The following is a 19782-nucleotide window of genomic DNA, read 5'->3' on the forward strand; positions in this document are numbered from 1 at the left end:
TTTAAACCAAAACATCATATAAACTTGATAAGAGTATATAGACCAAATTTATTAAAAAAGCATTAGTGTTTTATTGACCATATCTGAATTACAGCTTACATATCTTTATATATACTGTATTTGTATATGTACATGTATGTATAAATACATATGTGCATATATACACATAACTGTATAATAATACAGTATTGACATTTAATTATTTAAATTTGAATAATATAAAAAAGATTTAAGTAATATATGAAAAGTTGAAAGAATCTCATTTTCCTGTTCAAAATATCACACTGGCAAGGTTTTTACAAAAGTACTTGACGGATCCTGTAACCTCTCTTTTGTTATGGGCTCATTAAAGTAGATTTTTCTGATATCATGACCTGTAAAATTTGCTTTTTTGATTCGATGTGACTCTTTGATATGCTTCCTGCTTTCATAGCATGGACAGGCTAATAGAGAGACAGTGGTGCAATCAGATATTTTCAACATAACACAATCAATCTCCTACTTTTAACAAATTGGTGCAACAGTAGAATAGAGGATATGATCATCTTTGCCTTAAGGGGTACAGAAGTGATAAATTTGAGCTGGACTGGAAGATGAAGAGAAATTTTATGAGTTGGTCCACCACGTGTGATGAGGAAGGTATGTAGACATGAATGCACATGGGGTGTCCAGTTTTCTGTGTCTACAAGGCTTTCCACAGCCTTTGAGTGTGACCCTCCCTACCCTCATCTCCATTTCTTCCTGCCTCATTAATGGCATGAGCTTTCTCACATACAAATATATATGGTTCTGGTTTACTCTGGCTCAGCAACAGTGCAAAGAGAAAATCTTTACATCAAAATATTCACCATGTCTTGAAGGCTTTCCTGACATGTGTGTGGCAAACCTGAGCTCTACTTTCACATAACTTTATGTAAGTCTGTGGTCCAGTAGCTCAGAAGGGCAAAATGGGGACACTGAATAAAGATAATTTCACAATTTTGTTATTTTGCCTGAGATATTATGGCTCCTAGCTAATCCAAGTAGTTAGTATTGAAATACAGAAGTACAAAAATATCTTTCATTAAACATTAAACTTGCAGTTAAAAGAAACCTGTAGAGATAAGTGTTAGGAAAAAAAATGTGTAGTTTAAAGAGGATAGGATGCAATTTATAGTTACTAAACCAACCAGTCTTCATTTGTAGATAATATAAATTAACATTGTAAATAAGTTGCAGGAGAATTATTTAAAGTACTTACCAGAGAACAAATTGTTTTTAAACACCTCCAGGTACTTTAGAAGGTTTTATTAACATGCAGACTATTAATATGCTAATTACAAACCTTTTTCTTTGTATTCATTGTCAATTCCCCTAAGACATTATAAGACACATCATTCAATACAAGTATTTATTGAGTACCTATTGGATCAGTGATTCTCAACCTGGAGGAAATTTAGAATCAACTAACAGCTTTTGAAAAGCACTGATGCCTGGGTCTCACAATCAAGGTGTTGTGATTTAAATCTTCTGGAGTGAGGCCTGGGCATTGTTTTGTTGTTGTTTTACATCTCACCTTTTGAGTCTAATCTGTAGCCAGGTGTAGAATCATTATATAATGTGAGCAGAAAGCTGTTTATATATAATTTCTTATTCTTTTTTTTTTTTTTAAAGATTTTATTTTTTTTCCTTTTTCTCCCCAAAGCCCCCCGGTACATAGTTGTGTATTCTTCGTTGTAGGTTCTTCTAGTTGTGGCATGTGGGACGCTGCCTCAGCGTGGTCTTATGAGCAGTGCCATGTCCGCACCCAGGATTCGAACTAACGAAACACTGGGCCGCCTGCAGCGGAGCGCGCGAACTTAACCACTCGGCCACGGGGCCAGCCCCGATAATTTCTTATTCTTAAAGCATAACATGTAGATTTTCAGTAAATGTTTGCTAATAGAAATGATTGTGTGTACTACTGCAGCAAAAAGTTTACAAAAGATCATTAATATTTGGTGAAATTCATTTTGAGTTTCCAAGTATATCCTGGAATAGGCAAACTGAACATAACATGTTCAATAACATTTGCTAGTTTCATCAACACTTTTACCCGTGGCATTCATGGAAGAAGAGCCTGTTTTATGATGATGATCTCTGGCCCATTAGAATGATTAAAAGAAGTGCAGTGAATCTTCTTTGAAGTATAGCTTGGCATATAAACCAATTGAAGTGTAGTCTAAAGATAATTCACCTCAAATTTTCTTTCTGCTTTCACTGAGTTTGATATTCCCAGGTTCTCATCGTTGTCTTCAGTAGGACATGAGAGTTCCTGATTCCAAAGTTAAAATGAATTAGTTTTTTGTTTGTTTCGTTGTTTTTGTGACTTTGTCCTTAAGACAAAGGGATGACCGCACATGGAGCACTTAGATTTGTAGAGTTTTGGGTTTTGTTTTTATTTTAGAAGTCCTTGAAATGAGTGTAATTTATTTAAGGTTTACCTCAATCGCTTATGTGATTTGATCTCTATTTTATACATGCATCTGCATAATAGTAGAGTTTGGGTCGTTGAGTATTTTTATGGCATCCATCTTTTATGACTTTCAAACAAAATTTGGTGTATTTTGCTGCAGAAAGGGCTCAATTTATATAAAGGCATTTTGAGTGCTATAAGTAATTTTATGGGATTAATTTATTAAAATTTTTTTAACCCTGTAACAAGCTATTAGTGAAAGAAGCAAAAAATGTTCATATCAGGGTTCTTTATGAAAATCTTTCAAATTTTCAACAGGAGAAAGGGAGATGGAGCTGGTGAGTGGGTGGGAATGAAAGAACCTGGAAGATATAGAGGAGGAAATCGTGCTTCCAATACAATTTGAGGCAGTAACTTGGATCCACATCTTACCTCCATAACTTGTTATCAGTGTCATCTTGAGAAAGCTGTTTGCTCTCTGTGAGTCCCAGAATTCTTAGCTCTATGATGAATATTATAATAGGACATTTCAGGTTTGGAACAGGAAATGCAAGGAGAGAGGAAATGTGTTGGAAAGACACACTCCTCTTGTGTGTTTCTCATTTACTATCACACTACTACCACACTCACAACACTTCTGATCCCACATGTGTGGGTTTTTTTGTTTTTGTTTTTTTTTTTTTCCACACCAAGCAATTCTCTTCGACATCTGCTCAGTGTCCTGCAGTTCAATTCAATTCTGACACTCACCGGAGTTAGAGCGACAGGTTAAGAGCCCAGCCCACAGGACTGCCCCCTACTTCAGATGCCCCGGGTTACGCACAAATTCTGTCCAATATGGCTACAAATAGGAGGTTCCTATGACCTCTCTCCTTGAGTTCGATCATTTGCTAGAATGGCTCACAGAACTCTGGGAAACACTTATGTTTATCAGTTTATTATATAATAAAGGATATGCAAAAGAATGCAGATGGACAGCCAGATGAAGAGACACATAGGGTGAGATCCTGAAGGGTCCTGAGTGCAGGAGCTTTTGTCTTGTGGAGTTGGGGTTCACCAACCCAGAAGCTCTCCGAATCCCATACTTTCGGGATTTTTATGGAGGCTTCATCGTATAGGCATAATAGATCTTTAACTCCATTTCCAGCCTCTCTCCTGTCTCTGGAGAATGGGCTGGTGAGGCTGAAAATTCCAAGCTTCTAATTATGCTTGGTCTTTCTGGAGACAAGCCTCCAGCCAAGAACCCATCCAGAGTCCCTTCGTTAGAACAAATGAAACTGCTATCACCCAGGAAATTCCAAGAGATTTAGGAGCTTTGTGTTAGTAACCATGGAGTCAAAGGCCAATATTAGAACAAAAGATGCTGCTAGTTCTTTTGTCACTTAGGAAATTACAAGGGTTTTAGGAACTCTAGGTCGGGAACTGGGGTCAAAGACTAAATGTTAGAATAAAAGATTCTCCTAGCACTCTTATTTACAAGGATTTTAAGAGTTCCGTGTCAGGAACCAGAGCAGAGACCAATTTATATATTTCTTATTATTTCACAGCAAGGTATGAGAGTGCCAGGCTTGGACCTTGGTTAGGTAAGACTAAGAGATAAAACGATGTTTCAAAACTCATCTACCAAGCACTAGTGCTCAGATAGAACAGTTTTTGATAAAGGGACCTAGAGGGTAATAGGGAGACACATATAATCATTGATGGGGGGTAAGAAGCTTTATAGTCAGAGGGAAACAGAGAGCTGGAAAAGAAGATTAAAAAGTTACTGCATATAACTGTAACCTGTTCCTATTTGTCTGGACTGCAACTTGGAAATAGTGATTAGACTGCACATATAAACCCCAGCATGTGTTACAGATGTGTCATTCCCCTCAGAGTTACTCAAAAACACACTTAAACGAATTAAATAAAAAGCTCTTTCTATCCATTTTGCATTACCTGCTCTTGTAGGCTGGAATAATTTTATGCATTTGTGTCAAAACTGTTGAGAATGAAGAGTAGAGTTTGGGAACCACATATGTTATCATTCTGCTTTTTATTCCTTTCCCTGTTTTTGCAAACAGATTTCTGCAGTTTTAGCCTGGCTTCATCAGGAAATTAGTACTAAATGTTAGAAGAGTAGCAGTGAATTAAGACACAGATGCAAAAGTTATTGCATTATAAGATATTTTAAGAAATATATTAAACAATTAAGACTGTGTGTGTTAATTACCAGTGAACAATTTCTTTAACTTCTTTTGTTGTAAATATTTGTTACATGTTTAAATTATTTTTATCATTTAAAAACTGATAGGGTGTAAATGATCGTATATTGCGATAGGCATCATAATTAGAATTGTTTAAGTTTGCTTAATTTTCTTAAAATTATAAAGTTAAATAAGCACAAATAATTTGAAATCAGAGAAAACTAAAATAACTGTTCGATAATGTGAGTTAATGTAACACTCCAATACAATAGCTCTTAGAAGTTTGGTATACATTTTGGCCATCATTTTATTTTTCTGCACACTGATTTTTACCTAATTTTAAAAAATTATCATGTTTATTTTCATTGCATCACAGACTCCACAAATATATTTTGTTTACTGAAAAATATTTATTAGTCACTTAGTTCCTTTAAAATCTATGGCCTGCCTCATGCCAGTTGTCTGCATCCCACTTTTTTTGCTATGACTGTTGTTATAACAATATCAGTTAAACACTTTTAAAGTGCTGACTGTGGTCCCAGGACAGTGGAGAGAGCTTTACATGGATTGTCAAACTCATTCTGCAAAGCCACCCTATGTGATATAGTTTCTATTGTTATCTCATTTATGTCAATGACTGCTTTACCCAAAACTATGCATTTAGTAATGGATACATCCAGGACTACTCTTAGTTTGACTAGAAACACAGTGACCTTAAATATTGTGTTACACAGTGATGTCAAAAGGTGAGAACATTTTTAGTGCTCGTTGATAGGTTTTGGAGGATTGTTTTCTAAAGGATTGGTGCCACTTAGGAGGGTAGAAGCTTCACTCTGTTTTCCCCAGCACTGAGTACCATCATTTGCTGTTGTTTTATTTAAAATGGGTGAACTACGCACCCTTTTAGTTTTCTTCCCCCCCTTTTTTTTTCACCAGTAAACTAAAAATACTTTTCATCTAATAAAAGTAGTTCTTTTGTGAAATTACTCTTTCTGCCTTTCTCTCATTTATCTGTTAGGCTCTTAGTGTTTTTCTTAGCCAATGGTATGATCTCCTGTTTAAGAATTTAAGTCATCATTTATCCACAACCTGTAGTCTTGCTTCTCTGACGTAGTATCTTTAAGAATTTCTTCCCTAGAGTTATAATCACCTTGTTTTGGCAGGAAGGCAGTTATCTTACTTACAGTGACACACTTTATACATATATTAATCAGCTCTGTGTTAATTCCTGGCTAAAGGAATTTCATATGAATCTTCTTTGGGTCTGGAAAGCTTCTTTTATCATATTTTAATCTTCTGAAGGATGAATCAAAATATCTTGTTAGAACAAAGACCAACAGTTTTTGATTATAAGCCTGGGAGGGCTAAACTATTTTAAACTTGGATAATAATGCTCTTGTTATAGCTGCATGCAGTTGCTTACAGGCTGCCAGGTGCTAAAAACTGATGGGAATGCAGACGTCCTCTGTGTTGAGCCGTGGCTCACATAGCATACATCAGTTGATATTTCTAGCACGTTTTGGTTTCTATTTCTAAGTTATCTCTGGGGCTTGTAAGAATTTTCAACCTGTACTTCTCCAAGTATTTATTGATTAATGAAAGAACATATTCTTTATACTGTCTGGTGCTGAGGTGTTACTGTGACAGCATCCTCAGAGTTTATTTAAAAAGAGTTATTTGTTATTATTCCACTTCAGATATTCATAGAAAAGGAACTTCAGTTTTAATTTTCTTCATAACAGATTAATTCACAGTTTGCTCTGATCACTAAATCTTTAGAAAATGTATTTTGTGGAAATGATTTTTTAAAAAATTACATTGACCTTTCTGTATTTATAAGAATTGGTCTGAATGTAATTAGTTATTTAGTTCCTATGTATACTTCATTTGGGAATATGTGGATCTAAAACCATGACTCAGAAAAAATAGAAGCACAAGTGTTTGACTTTATATAATTTCAGATTTTTTGATTAAACTTTGTTAAAACTATAAACTAGAATTCTAATGATAGGTAAAGTGATTTAAATTCTTCAGGACTAAAATTTGTGGATTGATGTTACAGTGAATTGCATGTATGCGTGTGTGTGTGTGTGTATGTACTAATTGGTAAAACAAAAACATTATAGTTTTTCAAATTAAGAGGACTGAATGAAATGTTATTATTTTTAGAATCATTAGTGTGTGTTTTGAGTCATAGAACACTGACCAAGTATTAAATAAATCCTATCAGGTAATGGCCAATCACAGTGCAGTTGTTGCCTCCCTAAGCACAATTCTACCTGAGTTTATAAACTGTGCACATTTCACTAGAAGGATGTTTGTACTTTATTAGGAGACAGCATCATCATTTTATCACTAAAAATCAATTGGATACATTCGTCAACCATCAATTATTTATTTATTAGTAATTGAACTGGAACTATGCTGTTTGAAGTTAGCATATATATGGAAACTACCAGTAAATTGAGATACTACCTCAATTTAGATAATATCAGTTGAGATAGTATCAGTAAATTGTGATAATCATGCCGTTAGTTAATACCAATTACAGTAAAACACTGACTACTTACAGGTATCAATTATTATGCTTCAACTGTGAAGGAAATAAAAGTTCAGAGAATCCTCTTCCTCTCAAGACACTAACAGTCTATGACAAGAGGAAGGCAAACTCCCTTTAAAGGGCCAGGTAGTAAATGTTTTAGGCTTTGCAGGCCCTACATTCTCTGTCACAACTACTCGACTCTGTCATAATAGCACTAAAGAAGCCATAAACAACAAGTCTGAGTGTGGCTGTGTTCCAATAACACTAGATTTACAAAAAGAAGTGGTAGGCTAGAATTGGTCCATGGGCTTTAGTTTGCAGACCCGTAATCTGAGTGCTGATACAAACAGAAACAGTAGGGAAGTTAACATATACAAGATATCAGCAATTGTTTAAGACACTAATGAAATAAATGTTATTATAAAGAAGTATATCAAGATTTGTCAAGGTATTTTACAGATGTTTTACCGACTCTTTAAACATTTTAACATTTTTGTGTTAAGAAATACATTGACTTTAACTTTCAATACCTCTGCAGTGAAAATAATTATTTGGCATATTCTTTAAAATATATATATAATAAACAGTCAAACTGGAAGTAAATGTCATAGTAGCCAAATTTTTAATTTACTATGATTCTATTTTAGTGGCACCCAAATTCTCAGACATTTAGTAGTAATAAAAATTATAGTATCATCAATACTCCAAAGAAAATATACAGAACAATGCCCACTTCCTTTAAAAAAGATCCGTTTGCATTTGATTTGGAAATACTTTTCTACCTTATTAGCATTTCCAGGTTTATTAGATGTTTATATTTTATTTTATTCTCCTTATTTGCTATAAAATAGAGCAGATACATTTCACATAAAGTTCAAAATAGACGTATTTTAGACAAAAGCCTAACCTGCTTGTATACAGTATCATTACTGAGCTCATTCCACAATTCTCTTGAAATCATTATAAATGCTATTCATAACTATCCTGGAAAGTGAATGCATTGAAGCACTAAATAAATTCTATGTTATGTTCTGCTATCAGTTTATGTGGTTTCTAACAATAAAGAGCATTTTATTAAGCAATTTGCTTGGTATTTTCTGGATTTTTTACTCTGAGTATGTGGAAAATTTTTAAAAGTTTTGAGTGTTGTGATATCCAGAAAAGTGCATGTATTATACATAGTTTGCTTTTTTTATATGGCAATAGCTCTGCAAGTATATATTTGGAGATACATTTTTTTAATTCTGAAAATGTAAATTTAAATTGAGAGACTTCCATAAGTGACTGGAGAAGTCACATAAGCATAACATTTTCAATAGGTTATGATAAATAATGCCACTGGTATAAGAAATCTATGGGTCGAATGAGCGAGGCATTATTCTCCCTTCTAAATTTGTAGGTTCTATGCAAAATGTTTGTAAAAGGCTATTTAGAATGTCTTCCGAATATAAATTTTGCAGGAATTTTTGAGGAAAGATATATTTAAATGGGCTTACATCTTTATTTGTATGTCTATATGAATTGCATAATCAAACACATGGGCTCATTATATTTCCTACTGAATAAGCATTTTAAGTAAAATAAAAATAACTAATACAGTTCTGTATTTCTTAAATCCATATAATGCTTCTTAATTTGAAAGGCATTGTGGAAAGAAATTAATTGTATGCATGTAGGGATTGTTGCTTTTGAAAAGCAAAGCAGACGCCTGTCTAAATTCATAGTGTCTTTATGCTATAAGAGGGAGTGGGATCTCTTCCTTATCTTGGGCTCTCTTGTTTGCTTTTCAGTTGCTGCGAATGTGGCTGTGGAAGGGCTTCTTCCCTGTGCGCTGTTGCCCATCCAAGCCTAATATGGTTAGTGTTCCCTTCCCACTTTCACTCCTATGTGATGTCCCACCTATATGTATGATCGTCAGCATTCCTTTTTTTTTTTTTCCATTTGTGTACATTTTAACCGCTAGTACACTGGTTATGCCTTAACAGCAGAGCAGAATGAAACTGATTCCCAAGTGATTTCACAATGGACAATTTCAAGTAAAATATACATATAGTACCTCATCCCTATGTCAAGCATTCATACATCTCTTCCAAGGCTTTTACCATGGTCTTGATTTAAGACAGGAAGTGGTAAGATTGTAGAATCTGTTTTACATTTAACATGTCGCTGTTTTTGTTGTTCCATTAAGATTAAAATCATTATCATACATGGAAGTAGAAGGCTACTCTGTCAAGGTGAAATCACCTGTTCTGTCTCCCAGAACCATGGAAGGACCATAACATACCTGGGCTCTTCTATTTTCATAATTATTGTGGATACATGTGGCATTGGAGAACAGAACCACGTGTACTTTTCATGGTTTACTTCAGATTTTTAACCTTGAATTATTTCAGACATTAGAAGTGCTATTCCTAATTTGATACCAGTGAAGTAAAAAATATGCATATTTTGGGGATCAGTTGCAAATAAGACAGTCAGTTATTTACAAATGCAAATCATAAATATGTATCTGGGTTATAGCTATAAAATTGTGGGCTAAAACATGAGACCAGAGAGCTGTATTCACAGATTTAGACAGTAGTGAGCTACCTTGTAAAAAGTGAAATACTTCGGATAATTTCTTTCTAGATTAGAGTCTAAATCCCTGTGCTACTGTATTGAAATTCGCAAGGAAAAGATTCTGAAATGCCTTTTAGAGAATTATAGGGTTTCGTTCAGGCATTTTAAATTGTTACTTGTATTCTCTAGATGTCAATTAATTTTTGTTGGTTCAATAACCGTGGTGTGAATGAGTGTGCATGCCTATGTAGATGTGAGAAGCGGTGGAATGGATACTGGTCTTCTGAGAACAAGAGAGAGTAAACAAACTGATAAAATTCAAAGATCTTTTTCTCAGTCTTTTGAAATTTTTGTATTTGAAAAAAGTTTTCAAGTTAATATGAAAGTACAGATTTGTTCCAAATTATTTAATTTACTCAGGAAATTCTTATTTAAGCTTGAGGCTTCAGTGACAAACCATAAAACCCTGAAAATGTGGCAATGGCCAAGGTATAAAATAAATGGCTTTACACTGTGTTTTGGGGGTTTTTTTATTGCTCTAGGAAAAACTAGAAAAATGGTCACTGAATTGCTCATTCTACTTGAGTCTTTTCTTTTTTTGAAGATTGGCACCTGAGCTCACAACTGTTGCCAATCTTCTTCCTTTTTTTTCCTTTTTGTGCTTTTTCTCCCCAAATCCCCCGAGTACATAGCTTTTTATTTTAGTTGTGGGTCCTTCTAGTTGTGGTATGTGGGACGCCGCCTCAACATGGCCTGACGAGCAGTGCCATGTCTGAGCCCGGGTTCCAAACTGTTGAAACCCTGGGCCGCAGAAGTAGAGCACAAGAACTTAACCACTTGGCCACGGGGCTGGCCAGTCTACTTGAGTCTTGAGTATAGTTGTTATAAGAAATAAATCATCACTGAAGCAGAGTAGGCAGAATTTACTTCTCAGGAAAAAATGAAGATTGACATTCAGGTTTCCCTTGAACTAAATCTCAAAGAGACCTTACTGGGAGTATGAACATTTATGAAGCCATGGCTTAAGAAGTATTGGCAAAAACTAACTCTAGCTGGATTTAAAATACTTGATTTTTAAAATGGTATCTTTGTCTACTGTGTACTTGGCTTCAGGAAGTTTCTAAAGTAAACAAATAAAAGAAAAGAGGAAAAGTGGGAAGGCAGAATGCTTCCTTTACAAAGAACAAGCCAAGAAATCTAAGATGAAAACTTTTTTCTCATATTATCTTTAAATAATGTTACCAATTATTGAGGCAGTGAGTATATTTGTGTGTGTGCGTGTATATTTGTGTGTGTGTGCCAAAAAAAAGGAGAAATGATTTTGCCATAGATGTACTTAAGTACCCAATAAAATGCTAACAGTTTTCATGGAAAGGTTTATGGAAGAACCAGAATTTTTTTAATGCATTCTTAGTAAAACAAAACATAATAAAGCAAAAGAAACAAACTTTAATTGGGCGTACATAAATTAGGCTGTAAGAAAGTTGTCCAAAATTATTACTGGAGAAAAATGGAAGGTAAAATGTTTTTATTGCTGTTTTCTAAACTTCCATTTTATAATTTCAAGTCACTACGAGGTTTCAGTTAAACATGTTATTTGTTTATATTAAAGCATTGGGAGAAAACAACCTTAAATGGTGGAAATTAAGGGCTGAGAAGAACAATTTTCCTAACAGAATCAGTAAAATACTGAGGAATCTTGACCTGAAGTCTTGCCACCTAACTTTGTATGTATAGTCATACCAGCATTTGTCAATTACCACATAAATAATTTCCAAGGAACATTGTATCATCATCATTTGTGAACAGACATATTTGCATTTATAGAGGAAAGTTTGTTAGACATTTTGAGATTTTGGAATTTCATAGTTTTTCATTTCTTGAAAGACTACTAGTGAATATATGTGTGGTTGGTTTTGATCTTAATATAATGCAATGCATATATGTACATTAAAATTGACCACTGTAAATATACTGGCTTTTAGAAGTACCTTAATATACCTTGCGGAAATCTAGGGATCTGAAAAGTACAATTTCAAAACCATTGACCTAGATCTTTGGTTCTGCAATTCAACTATACTAAAGCTTCTGCAAGGCTCTGGAGTTCTGAGTTTTACTTTGGCATATTTCCCACCTGGAAAGCATGCTCCATTATTTTTCAAATGTATAGTGTGCCATTTATAAGATGAAATTGGTAATTACATGTTGCCACCTTTGATCTCAAATTATTTTTCATCAATCTAGTTGCCCACTTTGTTGTGAAATCTGTGCACATATATATATATATAATGCTAATATTTCAGATATTCTTCCTGCTTTCACTGAAATCTACCCAGTGATGGAAGATGTATCTGTAATATTTCTGAATGAAACCCAGATGTCTAGATTTAGGCACCCTATCCCCGAAACTGCCCACATTTTTAGCAGAGGTATTTTTATCAGTGATCGTTGATTTTATGTCATCACAACTGACTTGAGACTCTAATCATTGTTTCACTTCTCAAAAAAAGTCTATTCTTACAAACATCCAGTGTTGAATTGTTTTTAATGTAAATAAGGTATTCATGTGTGTATTTTCTAAAATAACATTACCATTTATCCCTTGTATTCATTTGTGTTTATGCTTACAAAGCTAATATATATTTATAGCATGATATTTATTATGTCTGTCTGAAATAACCAATAGTCCCAAAGCAGCTTTTTCTTGCATTTCTTAAGTTCAAACATGTGTCAGGCTATTTTCTTCATTCATGAGTTTTCATGCTTTCTAGTGTTTTCATACCACTTACTGTTTCTTCTGGGGGGTTATTGTGGCAAGGGAAATGGAATTCACTATTCTGAAAATAAAAATATTAAGTTCTTATTTTGTTCATTTACTTATTCTGTGATTTTTAGGAAATCAGTTTTGTTTTTTTAGAAAAAAATTTTAAATATTTTTAATCAGAGACACAAGGGATAAACTTTAGCGTCTCTCATAATGCAGAGATTAAAAAATTTCTCTGACCGAAAGGATCATGAATTACATCAAAACATTAACTATTATCTCAACTTGTCAATGAACTGATTTTTTCTCTATATTCTTGAAATTTGAAGTAAGCAAATTTTTAGTTTCATGCACACAACAGGTTATTTCATTCATCTTCACAAGATTTCTGCTGGGGAGGTATATGGAAGTACTATTCCATTTTGTAGACCTGGGAAAGAGACATAGAAAATAGAATCATCCCTTTGTAATATTCTAGAGCCCCATTTAAAGTGCTTTCGGCAGGAGGATGTGAGGCTTTCTTGCAATATATATAGAATACATTAAATTCCAATTGAAGGCTTGCTATGTAAAATATAACTATGAACTGCTCCAAAAGCCCTTTTTATAATACCTGTGGAAACTCAGACTACAGAAGATATTAAGCTGGCCTACTCTAATTTAGAAATCCAATGGTCACATCCATGAAATAGTTTAAAAATTAGTAGAAATTATCTACTCTAGCATTAGAACAAAATTTGTTGAAAACAGAGAGACTTAATCCTCACATGTAATACTTTATGAAATGTTTTTATATCAAAATTTTGTCAATTAAAATTTAACTTAATATTGAAAAGTCTACAATTCATATTTGAGTTATTTGAAGTATTTGAAATTGTTCATCTTCCTATTATTTCTAATTCGAAAAGATTTGAAGATCTCATCAATGAAAAATTTACAAATTCATATGTACTACACTATTCTAGAAAGTGTTATTTTTAAGACATTTTCTCTTTGTCTTTTAGAATGTGGAAACAAAAAATGATATGTAAAGCATAAAATAAGAAATAACTTAGCTTCTCACATTACTATTAATCATAGAATAGTTAGTATCCTTGATAGAATGTGAGATGGGAACCTAGCAAGCTATGTCCTCATTTTGTATGGTGTAATCGTCATTCCATTCCCACATCCAAGGAAAGTGTGTTTTTCAACATGAGTACATTTTCCTTGAGAAGTATATTTGAGAATTTTCAGCAAACATAGTAGATCAGTTGCATTTCTTGTGTGTAACTTACATCTATCTATTAGGAACTCAAAATCTCAGTATGCTACTATGCAAATGAGGAGTATATTAATGAGAATCTTAAGGTCCTGCTAGCAAGACAGGCTAAATATCCAATGTCCAATTTTACTGCATTTTCACTCACATTCTTATTGAAGAATGTGATCCTGTAAAACAAAACAATCTATTTCCAGGTTTTATTAGATATATTATTAAGCTAATGTTCATATGCTTCTTTATTTTATGAGGCTGAGTTAGCTGAGCTTTTATTAAAACTAGCTTTGCTTCGTTGGAGAGAATCTTGAAATGAAAAAGTAAAACTGTTTCCCAAAATGTTGTAACTTATTCTTTTTAAGATTCTAGCAATAAAATCTTAAATACAGCATTATACAGCGTTTGAAGTCATTATTATGTCAGAACGAGAGAGTGTGCATATATGGAGAAATGTGGTTTTAAAAGAGGCTAAAATTACAAGGAGCTTTTATTTTCCATAAGCAAAACATATTGACTCTAATCTTTGCTGGAATTTGTCAACTTTAAACATTTTTGGTTTAAAGTATAGGTAAAGTATTTTCTAATCAATCTGGAAAATAGAACAATATAAGAACAATATAGGAGTGTCCATTTCTGAGCTAAGTTCTGCATATGCTCATTAATGCTACATATGCATTTCTTTTAAAGAAACCGAAATGTAAAACCATTCCATCTCCCACCATTGCACCCTGCTCAACCTTGTTTGGAATTAAGGTGAAAAGTGTTTATTTTTTGTAGGCTAAAGCAATGAAAAAACATGATTCTGTGAGGACTATCATTGAGCAAGGATCTGCACTTGGCTATTCCATTCATTCATCTTTCCTCTTTGGCCATAAGGGTGCCGTTTAGCAAATTACTGATTCTGTGTATCGCTTGGTACCCTGGAGGTCTTGACATTCATACCTTTGATTTATTTTATTATCAAATCCTTAATTTAAATCCAAGAACTAAATTACTCATTGGCACATTTATCCACCTATAAAAATTATTGTTTACTATCTCATGTACTATGGAAATTCCAAATGTCCAATTTTATATGTTATGGCTGGGGCCCAGTTTTTAAGATCAGTGTTAATATCATCAACCAACTTCTTAGGATAAATGCGGGAGAAGATATATTGATTTCTAAATTACCCATAAAGTCATTGCTATGTTTATATATTAAGCATCTCTCTATGACTTTTTAATAAATGTTAATATGAATAATGCTTACATTTAATATGATTTCTTATGTTCACCTCTACTACTGAAAAATGAAACATTGTTTTCTAGAAAAAAATGAGTGTAAATGACTAGAAGATGATTCTTCTAATTACAGCACTACAGATATTTTTAGTACAATGATGTCAAAGCTCATTAAAATTGCGATATGAAGCCAAATGAAGAAAGTTTTCTTTTCCATTCAGAAAAAAAAATTGGTTCCAGAATGTAGGAGGTGTAATTTCTGTACAGAATGGCATATTTATTGACTGTTTGTCTGATGGGTTAAAATTATGCATCTGGTGCAGGTACAGAAGATGACACAGAATGAACAGGCTTCCTGCAATGCTCTGTTAGCGAGGCTGAACCACTGCTTGAGTGCCAGTCTCTACCAGCTGCACTTAGGTTGCTCTATCTTGTTGAGGCTTGTTTTAATGATGCTTTGGGGGGTTCAAGAACTTAATTTTATATGTTAATGTGACAGGCTGCCGTATATATTATAGAGCTCCAGAGATGGCCATAGTCAAAAATAACTCCTTTCTATTGCCCTCCTGACACCCACCCTAGGTGTTAAAATGTTAACCACTCCTCACCAAGGTATTCCCAAATCATTAGGTGAGATCCAAAGTTTTATTTCCATTTTCATATGAGGAATTTGTATGCAGTTTAAAAATCCATGAGGCTTAGTTAATGATAAAGACTGTTTGAGGCTACACATTTGGAAGCTTCGTTTTGTTTTTGAAGGTGGGAGAATTGAAGGGAGAGTTGAATGGGTGTTTGTTTTCTAATGTAAACGACGAGAACTTGTATACTTTTTAGGTCTCTTTAGAATTCCTTTAACAAAGGTTTTTTTGTCGGTATTACTTAAAAACCATAAATTTCAGGATTTCACACAATTGTATTTAAAACATTGGTTTAAAAAAGTATCAATAATTTCTCTCTAGAGGCACATACATTAAAGATTGAAAGAATAATGTAATATCTAGAAAAATTATGAGCAATGTATTAAAATACTTTAAGTGTCAGCTTGAATAGACCAAATGTAATTTCAGAATGATTTTATGTATTTGTTTTTTTCTCTACTTCATTGTGGTGAGGTTTTTTCAAGATGTCTTTAAGGGCTCTTGAATGACAAATGCATCTAAGTGTTATGAATAACTGTTGAACAGTCACCAGATCCCCACTGTGTACTTTTCCTCACCCAAAAACACTGTATGTATTAAGTATATTGCTTCAAGTTTACTCAAATTTTACCATCTGTACTTTACTCTTAAATTGCCAATTTTTAACATGATAAAATGAAAATAATTGTATCTTTTCAAAAAATGGCATAAGGATGGGTTATCTATTTTGATAATACATGTATAATACACACTAAAAAACAATATAGAATAAAACAGGCTTCCTTTTATATAAAAATATCCACATATTTAAGAAGCATCCTAGAATATGTAATCAAAGACAGTCCTCATTAGTACACGTCAATTGGACATTTCGTTTGCATCACATAGTAGTTTTCAACCAACCTTGTAATGAAAGTATGTTGTCAATCTGCCATTTTGGCTGTATTTTCTTTATGCAGAAATAAATGAAAATTGTGTTTTTAATAAACTCATTTTTGTTACGAAGCATATGAATAGTAAATTCACTCCCTTAGAGTTTCGCTAAAAATAATTTAAATATTTTTATTTGTCAGTTGTTTTAGTGTTATATGGTTAATCATGTACTACATCAACTTAGTATTCATCAGTGTATTCCCTCTCCAGACACTTGTCATTGTGTAGATACAATCAAAATATCGTTCACTCATTCATTTATTCACTCATCAATGTGACAAATGTTTTTGGTGTCGACTCTGAGCCAGAAGCTAGATCACCACAGAAATTTATAGATGAATGCTAGTTACTGCCATTCAAGAAACTGACAAGTAGTAAGAGAGCCAAAAAACATACTCAAATGACTATGTGCATTTTAGAATGGGAGTCACCCCGGGAGAGGGGTACAGAAGGATGGGTTCAGAGGAGGAAAGATTTCATTAAGTTGGGATATCAAGAAAAAAACACATGAAGAAGGCAAAAAATGAATTGTATTTTGTTAAGTGGAAATTGTTAGGAAAAATATCCTAGCTTCAGGAAGCAGTATATGCAAATGTGTGGAAGCACGGAGAAATATCTTGGATCCTTGAGGATAAATTTTAGTACACTTGAAGATAACAGTTGGAGATGATATAGAAAATCTGCATTTGGTCTACGTTTAAGAATCTTTACTTTCTTATTTTATTGAAGACTTTGCAGGAGACAGCTAACACAGTAGAAAAGTATCTTATTTACAATATTTGGCTCCAGCCATGTCTAGTAGAGTTTTAGGAAAGCACTTATAGAGCACCAGGCATCAGTCCGGAGGCACTTATAGGATTTCAAATGAAAAATAGCAAAGCCTTAATTGATGAGGTGGTAGAGCTAATGAAAAGGAAAATATGGATCTTAAGACTTGTATGTTATATAATGCTTGGGATTTAGCAACTAATTTGTTGTGAAGTACATATGAATCTTTTGATCTTAAGGGACCAAGGCCATTGGCAGTGTGATAACTCTTAAAATAATTAACCCAGAGGGGTAGAGGTATTAGTTAAATTGATGTAAATGTATGGATTGACAAGAGAGAACCGGAGAAGTTCGTGCAGAGGACCTAGGGAAATGTCCACGTAAATAAAGAGAAGAGCAAGAAGCATCAGAAAAGGGGTAGTTAGGGATTTCAGTCCATTATGAATGATTAAAAACTAAAAAAATATAGTATATAGTACATATAGTACATGGAGAAGAGAAGCTTAAAAATAAGTTTGGATGGCTTCAGACTTCTCAGGGAAATCTGGGCAAGAGTGAGGGACGTTGGCTGAGGAAATAAAATTCATCCAAAAGGAGTATTGGTGTTATTTCATACCTCTAGTGTGAAAATCGGTTAGGGTTGCAATCAGTTCAATTGTATTTCATTCTTCTGGGCTTGATATGATTCACCACTCAGAGACGTGGCTGATTGTAGCTTACTCTGTTCCAGGCGGTGTGGTTACAGCAAAGCCAAACAAGATCCAGAAGAGGAAAAGATGCATTTTCATAATGGGCACAGTAAGCAAATTGTAAAAAGTCAAAAGAAAACAAAGTAGGGGAGACGTTATTGTTTTTTGGTTTCTTTTCAGGCTAAGAGATTTGTAATAACTGACCAAAAATATTCTGTTAAAAAATGTGAGTGATCTGTTACATTCCTGTAAAGCATATGGGCTTGGGGCATTGCTGGCTGGCCCTAAGCAACAGCTGGATGGTTTATTCAATTCTTTAAAGCATACTTTCATTAGAATCATTCGAATAGAAACTTTTTGCTTAATATAAAAAGCTATTATATTTCAAACCAAATTTCCAGGCCAATTTTAATTCATAGCCGAGTCTATCATACAGTCAGCAGAAATCTATCATATACCACTAGATTAAATAAATACAATTTCTCAGTATTTTTTCTTCTTTCTCTAGCATTACAGCAGGAATTTCCCTGAGCAGATGCTGTAGCAGCAACCTTGGTTCAAATGAGTTGAAAGATACTAAACTTTTAAGAAATGCAGAAAATCAAGGTTTAATTATGAGCTTGAAAAATTAGCGTAAATGAGTTCTAATTAATGGTATTTTGATATGCTCACTTTTTTCCTAAATAGTATACTGTGAGTTGATTTGCCAAGTAAATGACAAAAAGAGTTTCTTTTGTTTTTGTCCCTGCCATGATGGAAAAGTGAAAATCCTTAAAGCCATAATTCACTCTGCAAAGCATTGAGTCCATTCTCATTATCCTATCTTACTTAATGTTATTTACCATCAAAAAACACTGTGAGGGTGATATTGGTAGCCTTTAAATGTGGTAACACTGAGCCTCATAGAACATAGGCTCTTGTAAAACGACATGGAGTAACAGAGGTAGAGCGAGAAGTACAACTTCTATTTTTCTTTCTGACTTCCATGTCAGTCTTACTGGACCAAAGCACCAGAGAAGTTGTTTTAAATTATTTTTTGTAAGACCAAAATTAATCCTCTGTGATGATATTCCAAATGAAACATGAAATAACAAAACAACAAATAAACCGCTAGCATTTAACTGTTCAGTTTAGTAAACAAAATTGTCTTAGTTTGCTCCAGAGACTGACTCTGTGAACACTATTGTTGAAAGGTGTATTTACTCAAATATGTCGTCACATGTCTATGTCTTGTACATACCAATAATCCAGATTTCTAAAATCATAAAAGTGAGAAAGCTGTACAAACGACTCCTATAACTCGAGAGGGTCTGTCCTTGCAGCTTGGCCATTACAGGAAGTAGGGATCTAAGCCGTAGTTGAGTGTTAGAGTTTATAATTTCACTCATCCATCACAGCACTTCTATTTTAATGCCCATTTATTTTTACAGTTAAACTGCCAGGAGTAAGAACTTATATTGATCCCCATACCTATGAGGATCCTAATCAAGCTGTCCATGAATTTGCCAAGGAGATAGAAGCTTCATGCATCACCATTGAAAGAGTTATCGGAGCAGGTAAGGCAGTGTTTAACTTGGACTTTTAACTTGTGCTGAGATTATAGAATGTAATATATCAATGTCCTATTCCATAGCAGAATGTTTTTAATCTTTCGTAACTGACTTGCTTTCAAAGTGGTATGTAATTGAGTGTATTTTAAGGCTACCTTCTGTGTAGTTCATACTTAGACCAGCAAATGTCAGTTTATGAAATAAAAAAATAAACCAGCAAATATATGTACATTTGAA

At 33.7% G+C, this 19782-nt stretch overlaps 1 protein-coding gene across 12 annotated transcripts in view; it reads left to right on the plus strand.

The window, feature by feature from the left end:
- The window catches only part of EPHA5 (EPH receptor A5), a 330879-nt gene that overhangs the window by 267278 nt on the left and 43819 nt on the right, over nt 1-19782 (plus strand). For 6 of the 12 annotated variants that reach the window (XM_070612814.1, XM_070612810.1, XM_070612806.1 and 3 more), the window contains 3 exons: nt 8953-9018; nt 18037-18104; nt 19426-19551. In XM_070612814.1, the coding sequence (XP_070468915.1) occupies nt 8953-9018; nt 18037-18104; nt 19426-19551 (260 nt within the window). The remainder of the gene's footprint in view (nt 1-8952; nt 9019-18036; nt 18105-19425; nt 19552-19782) is intronic. The other 6 variants (XM_070612816.1, XM_070612809.1, XM_070612808.1 and 3 more) reach the window with 1 other exon arrangement.

The sequence above is a fragment of the Equus przewalskii genome, chromosome 3 (genome assembly GCF_037783145.1).
Source record: "Equus przewalskii isolate Varuska chromosome 3, EquPr2, whole genome shotgun sequence".
NCBI classification, from domain to species: Eukaryota; Metazoa; Chordata; class Mammalia; order Perissodactyla; family Equidae; genus Equus; species Equus przewalskii.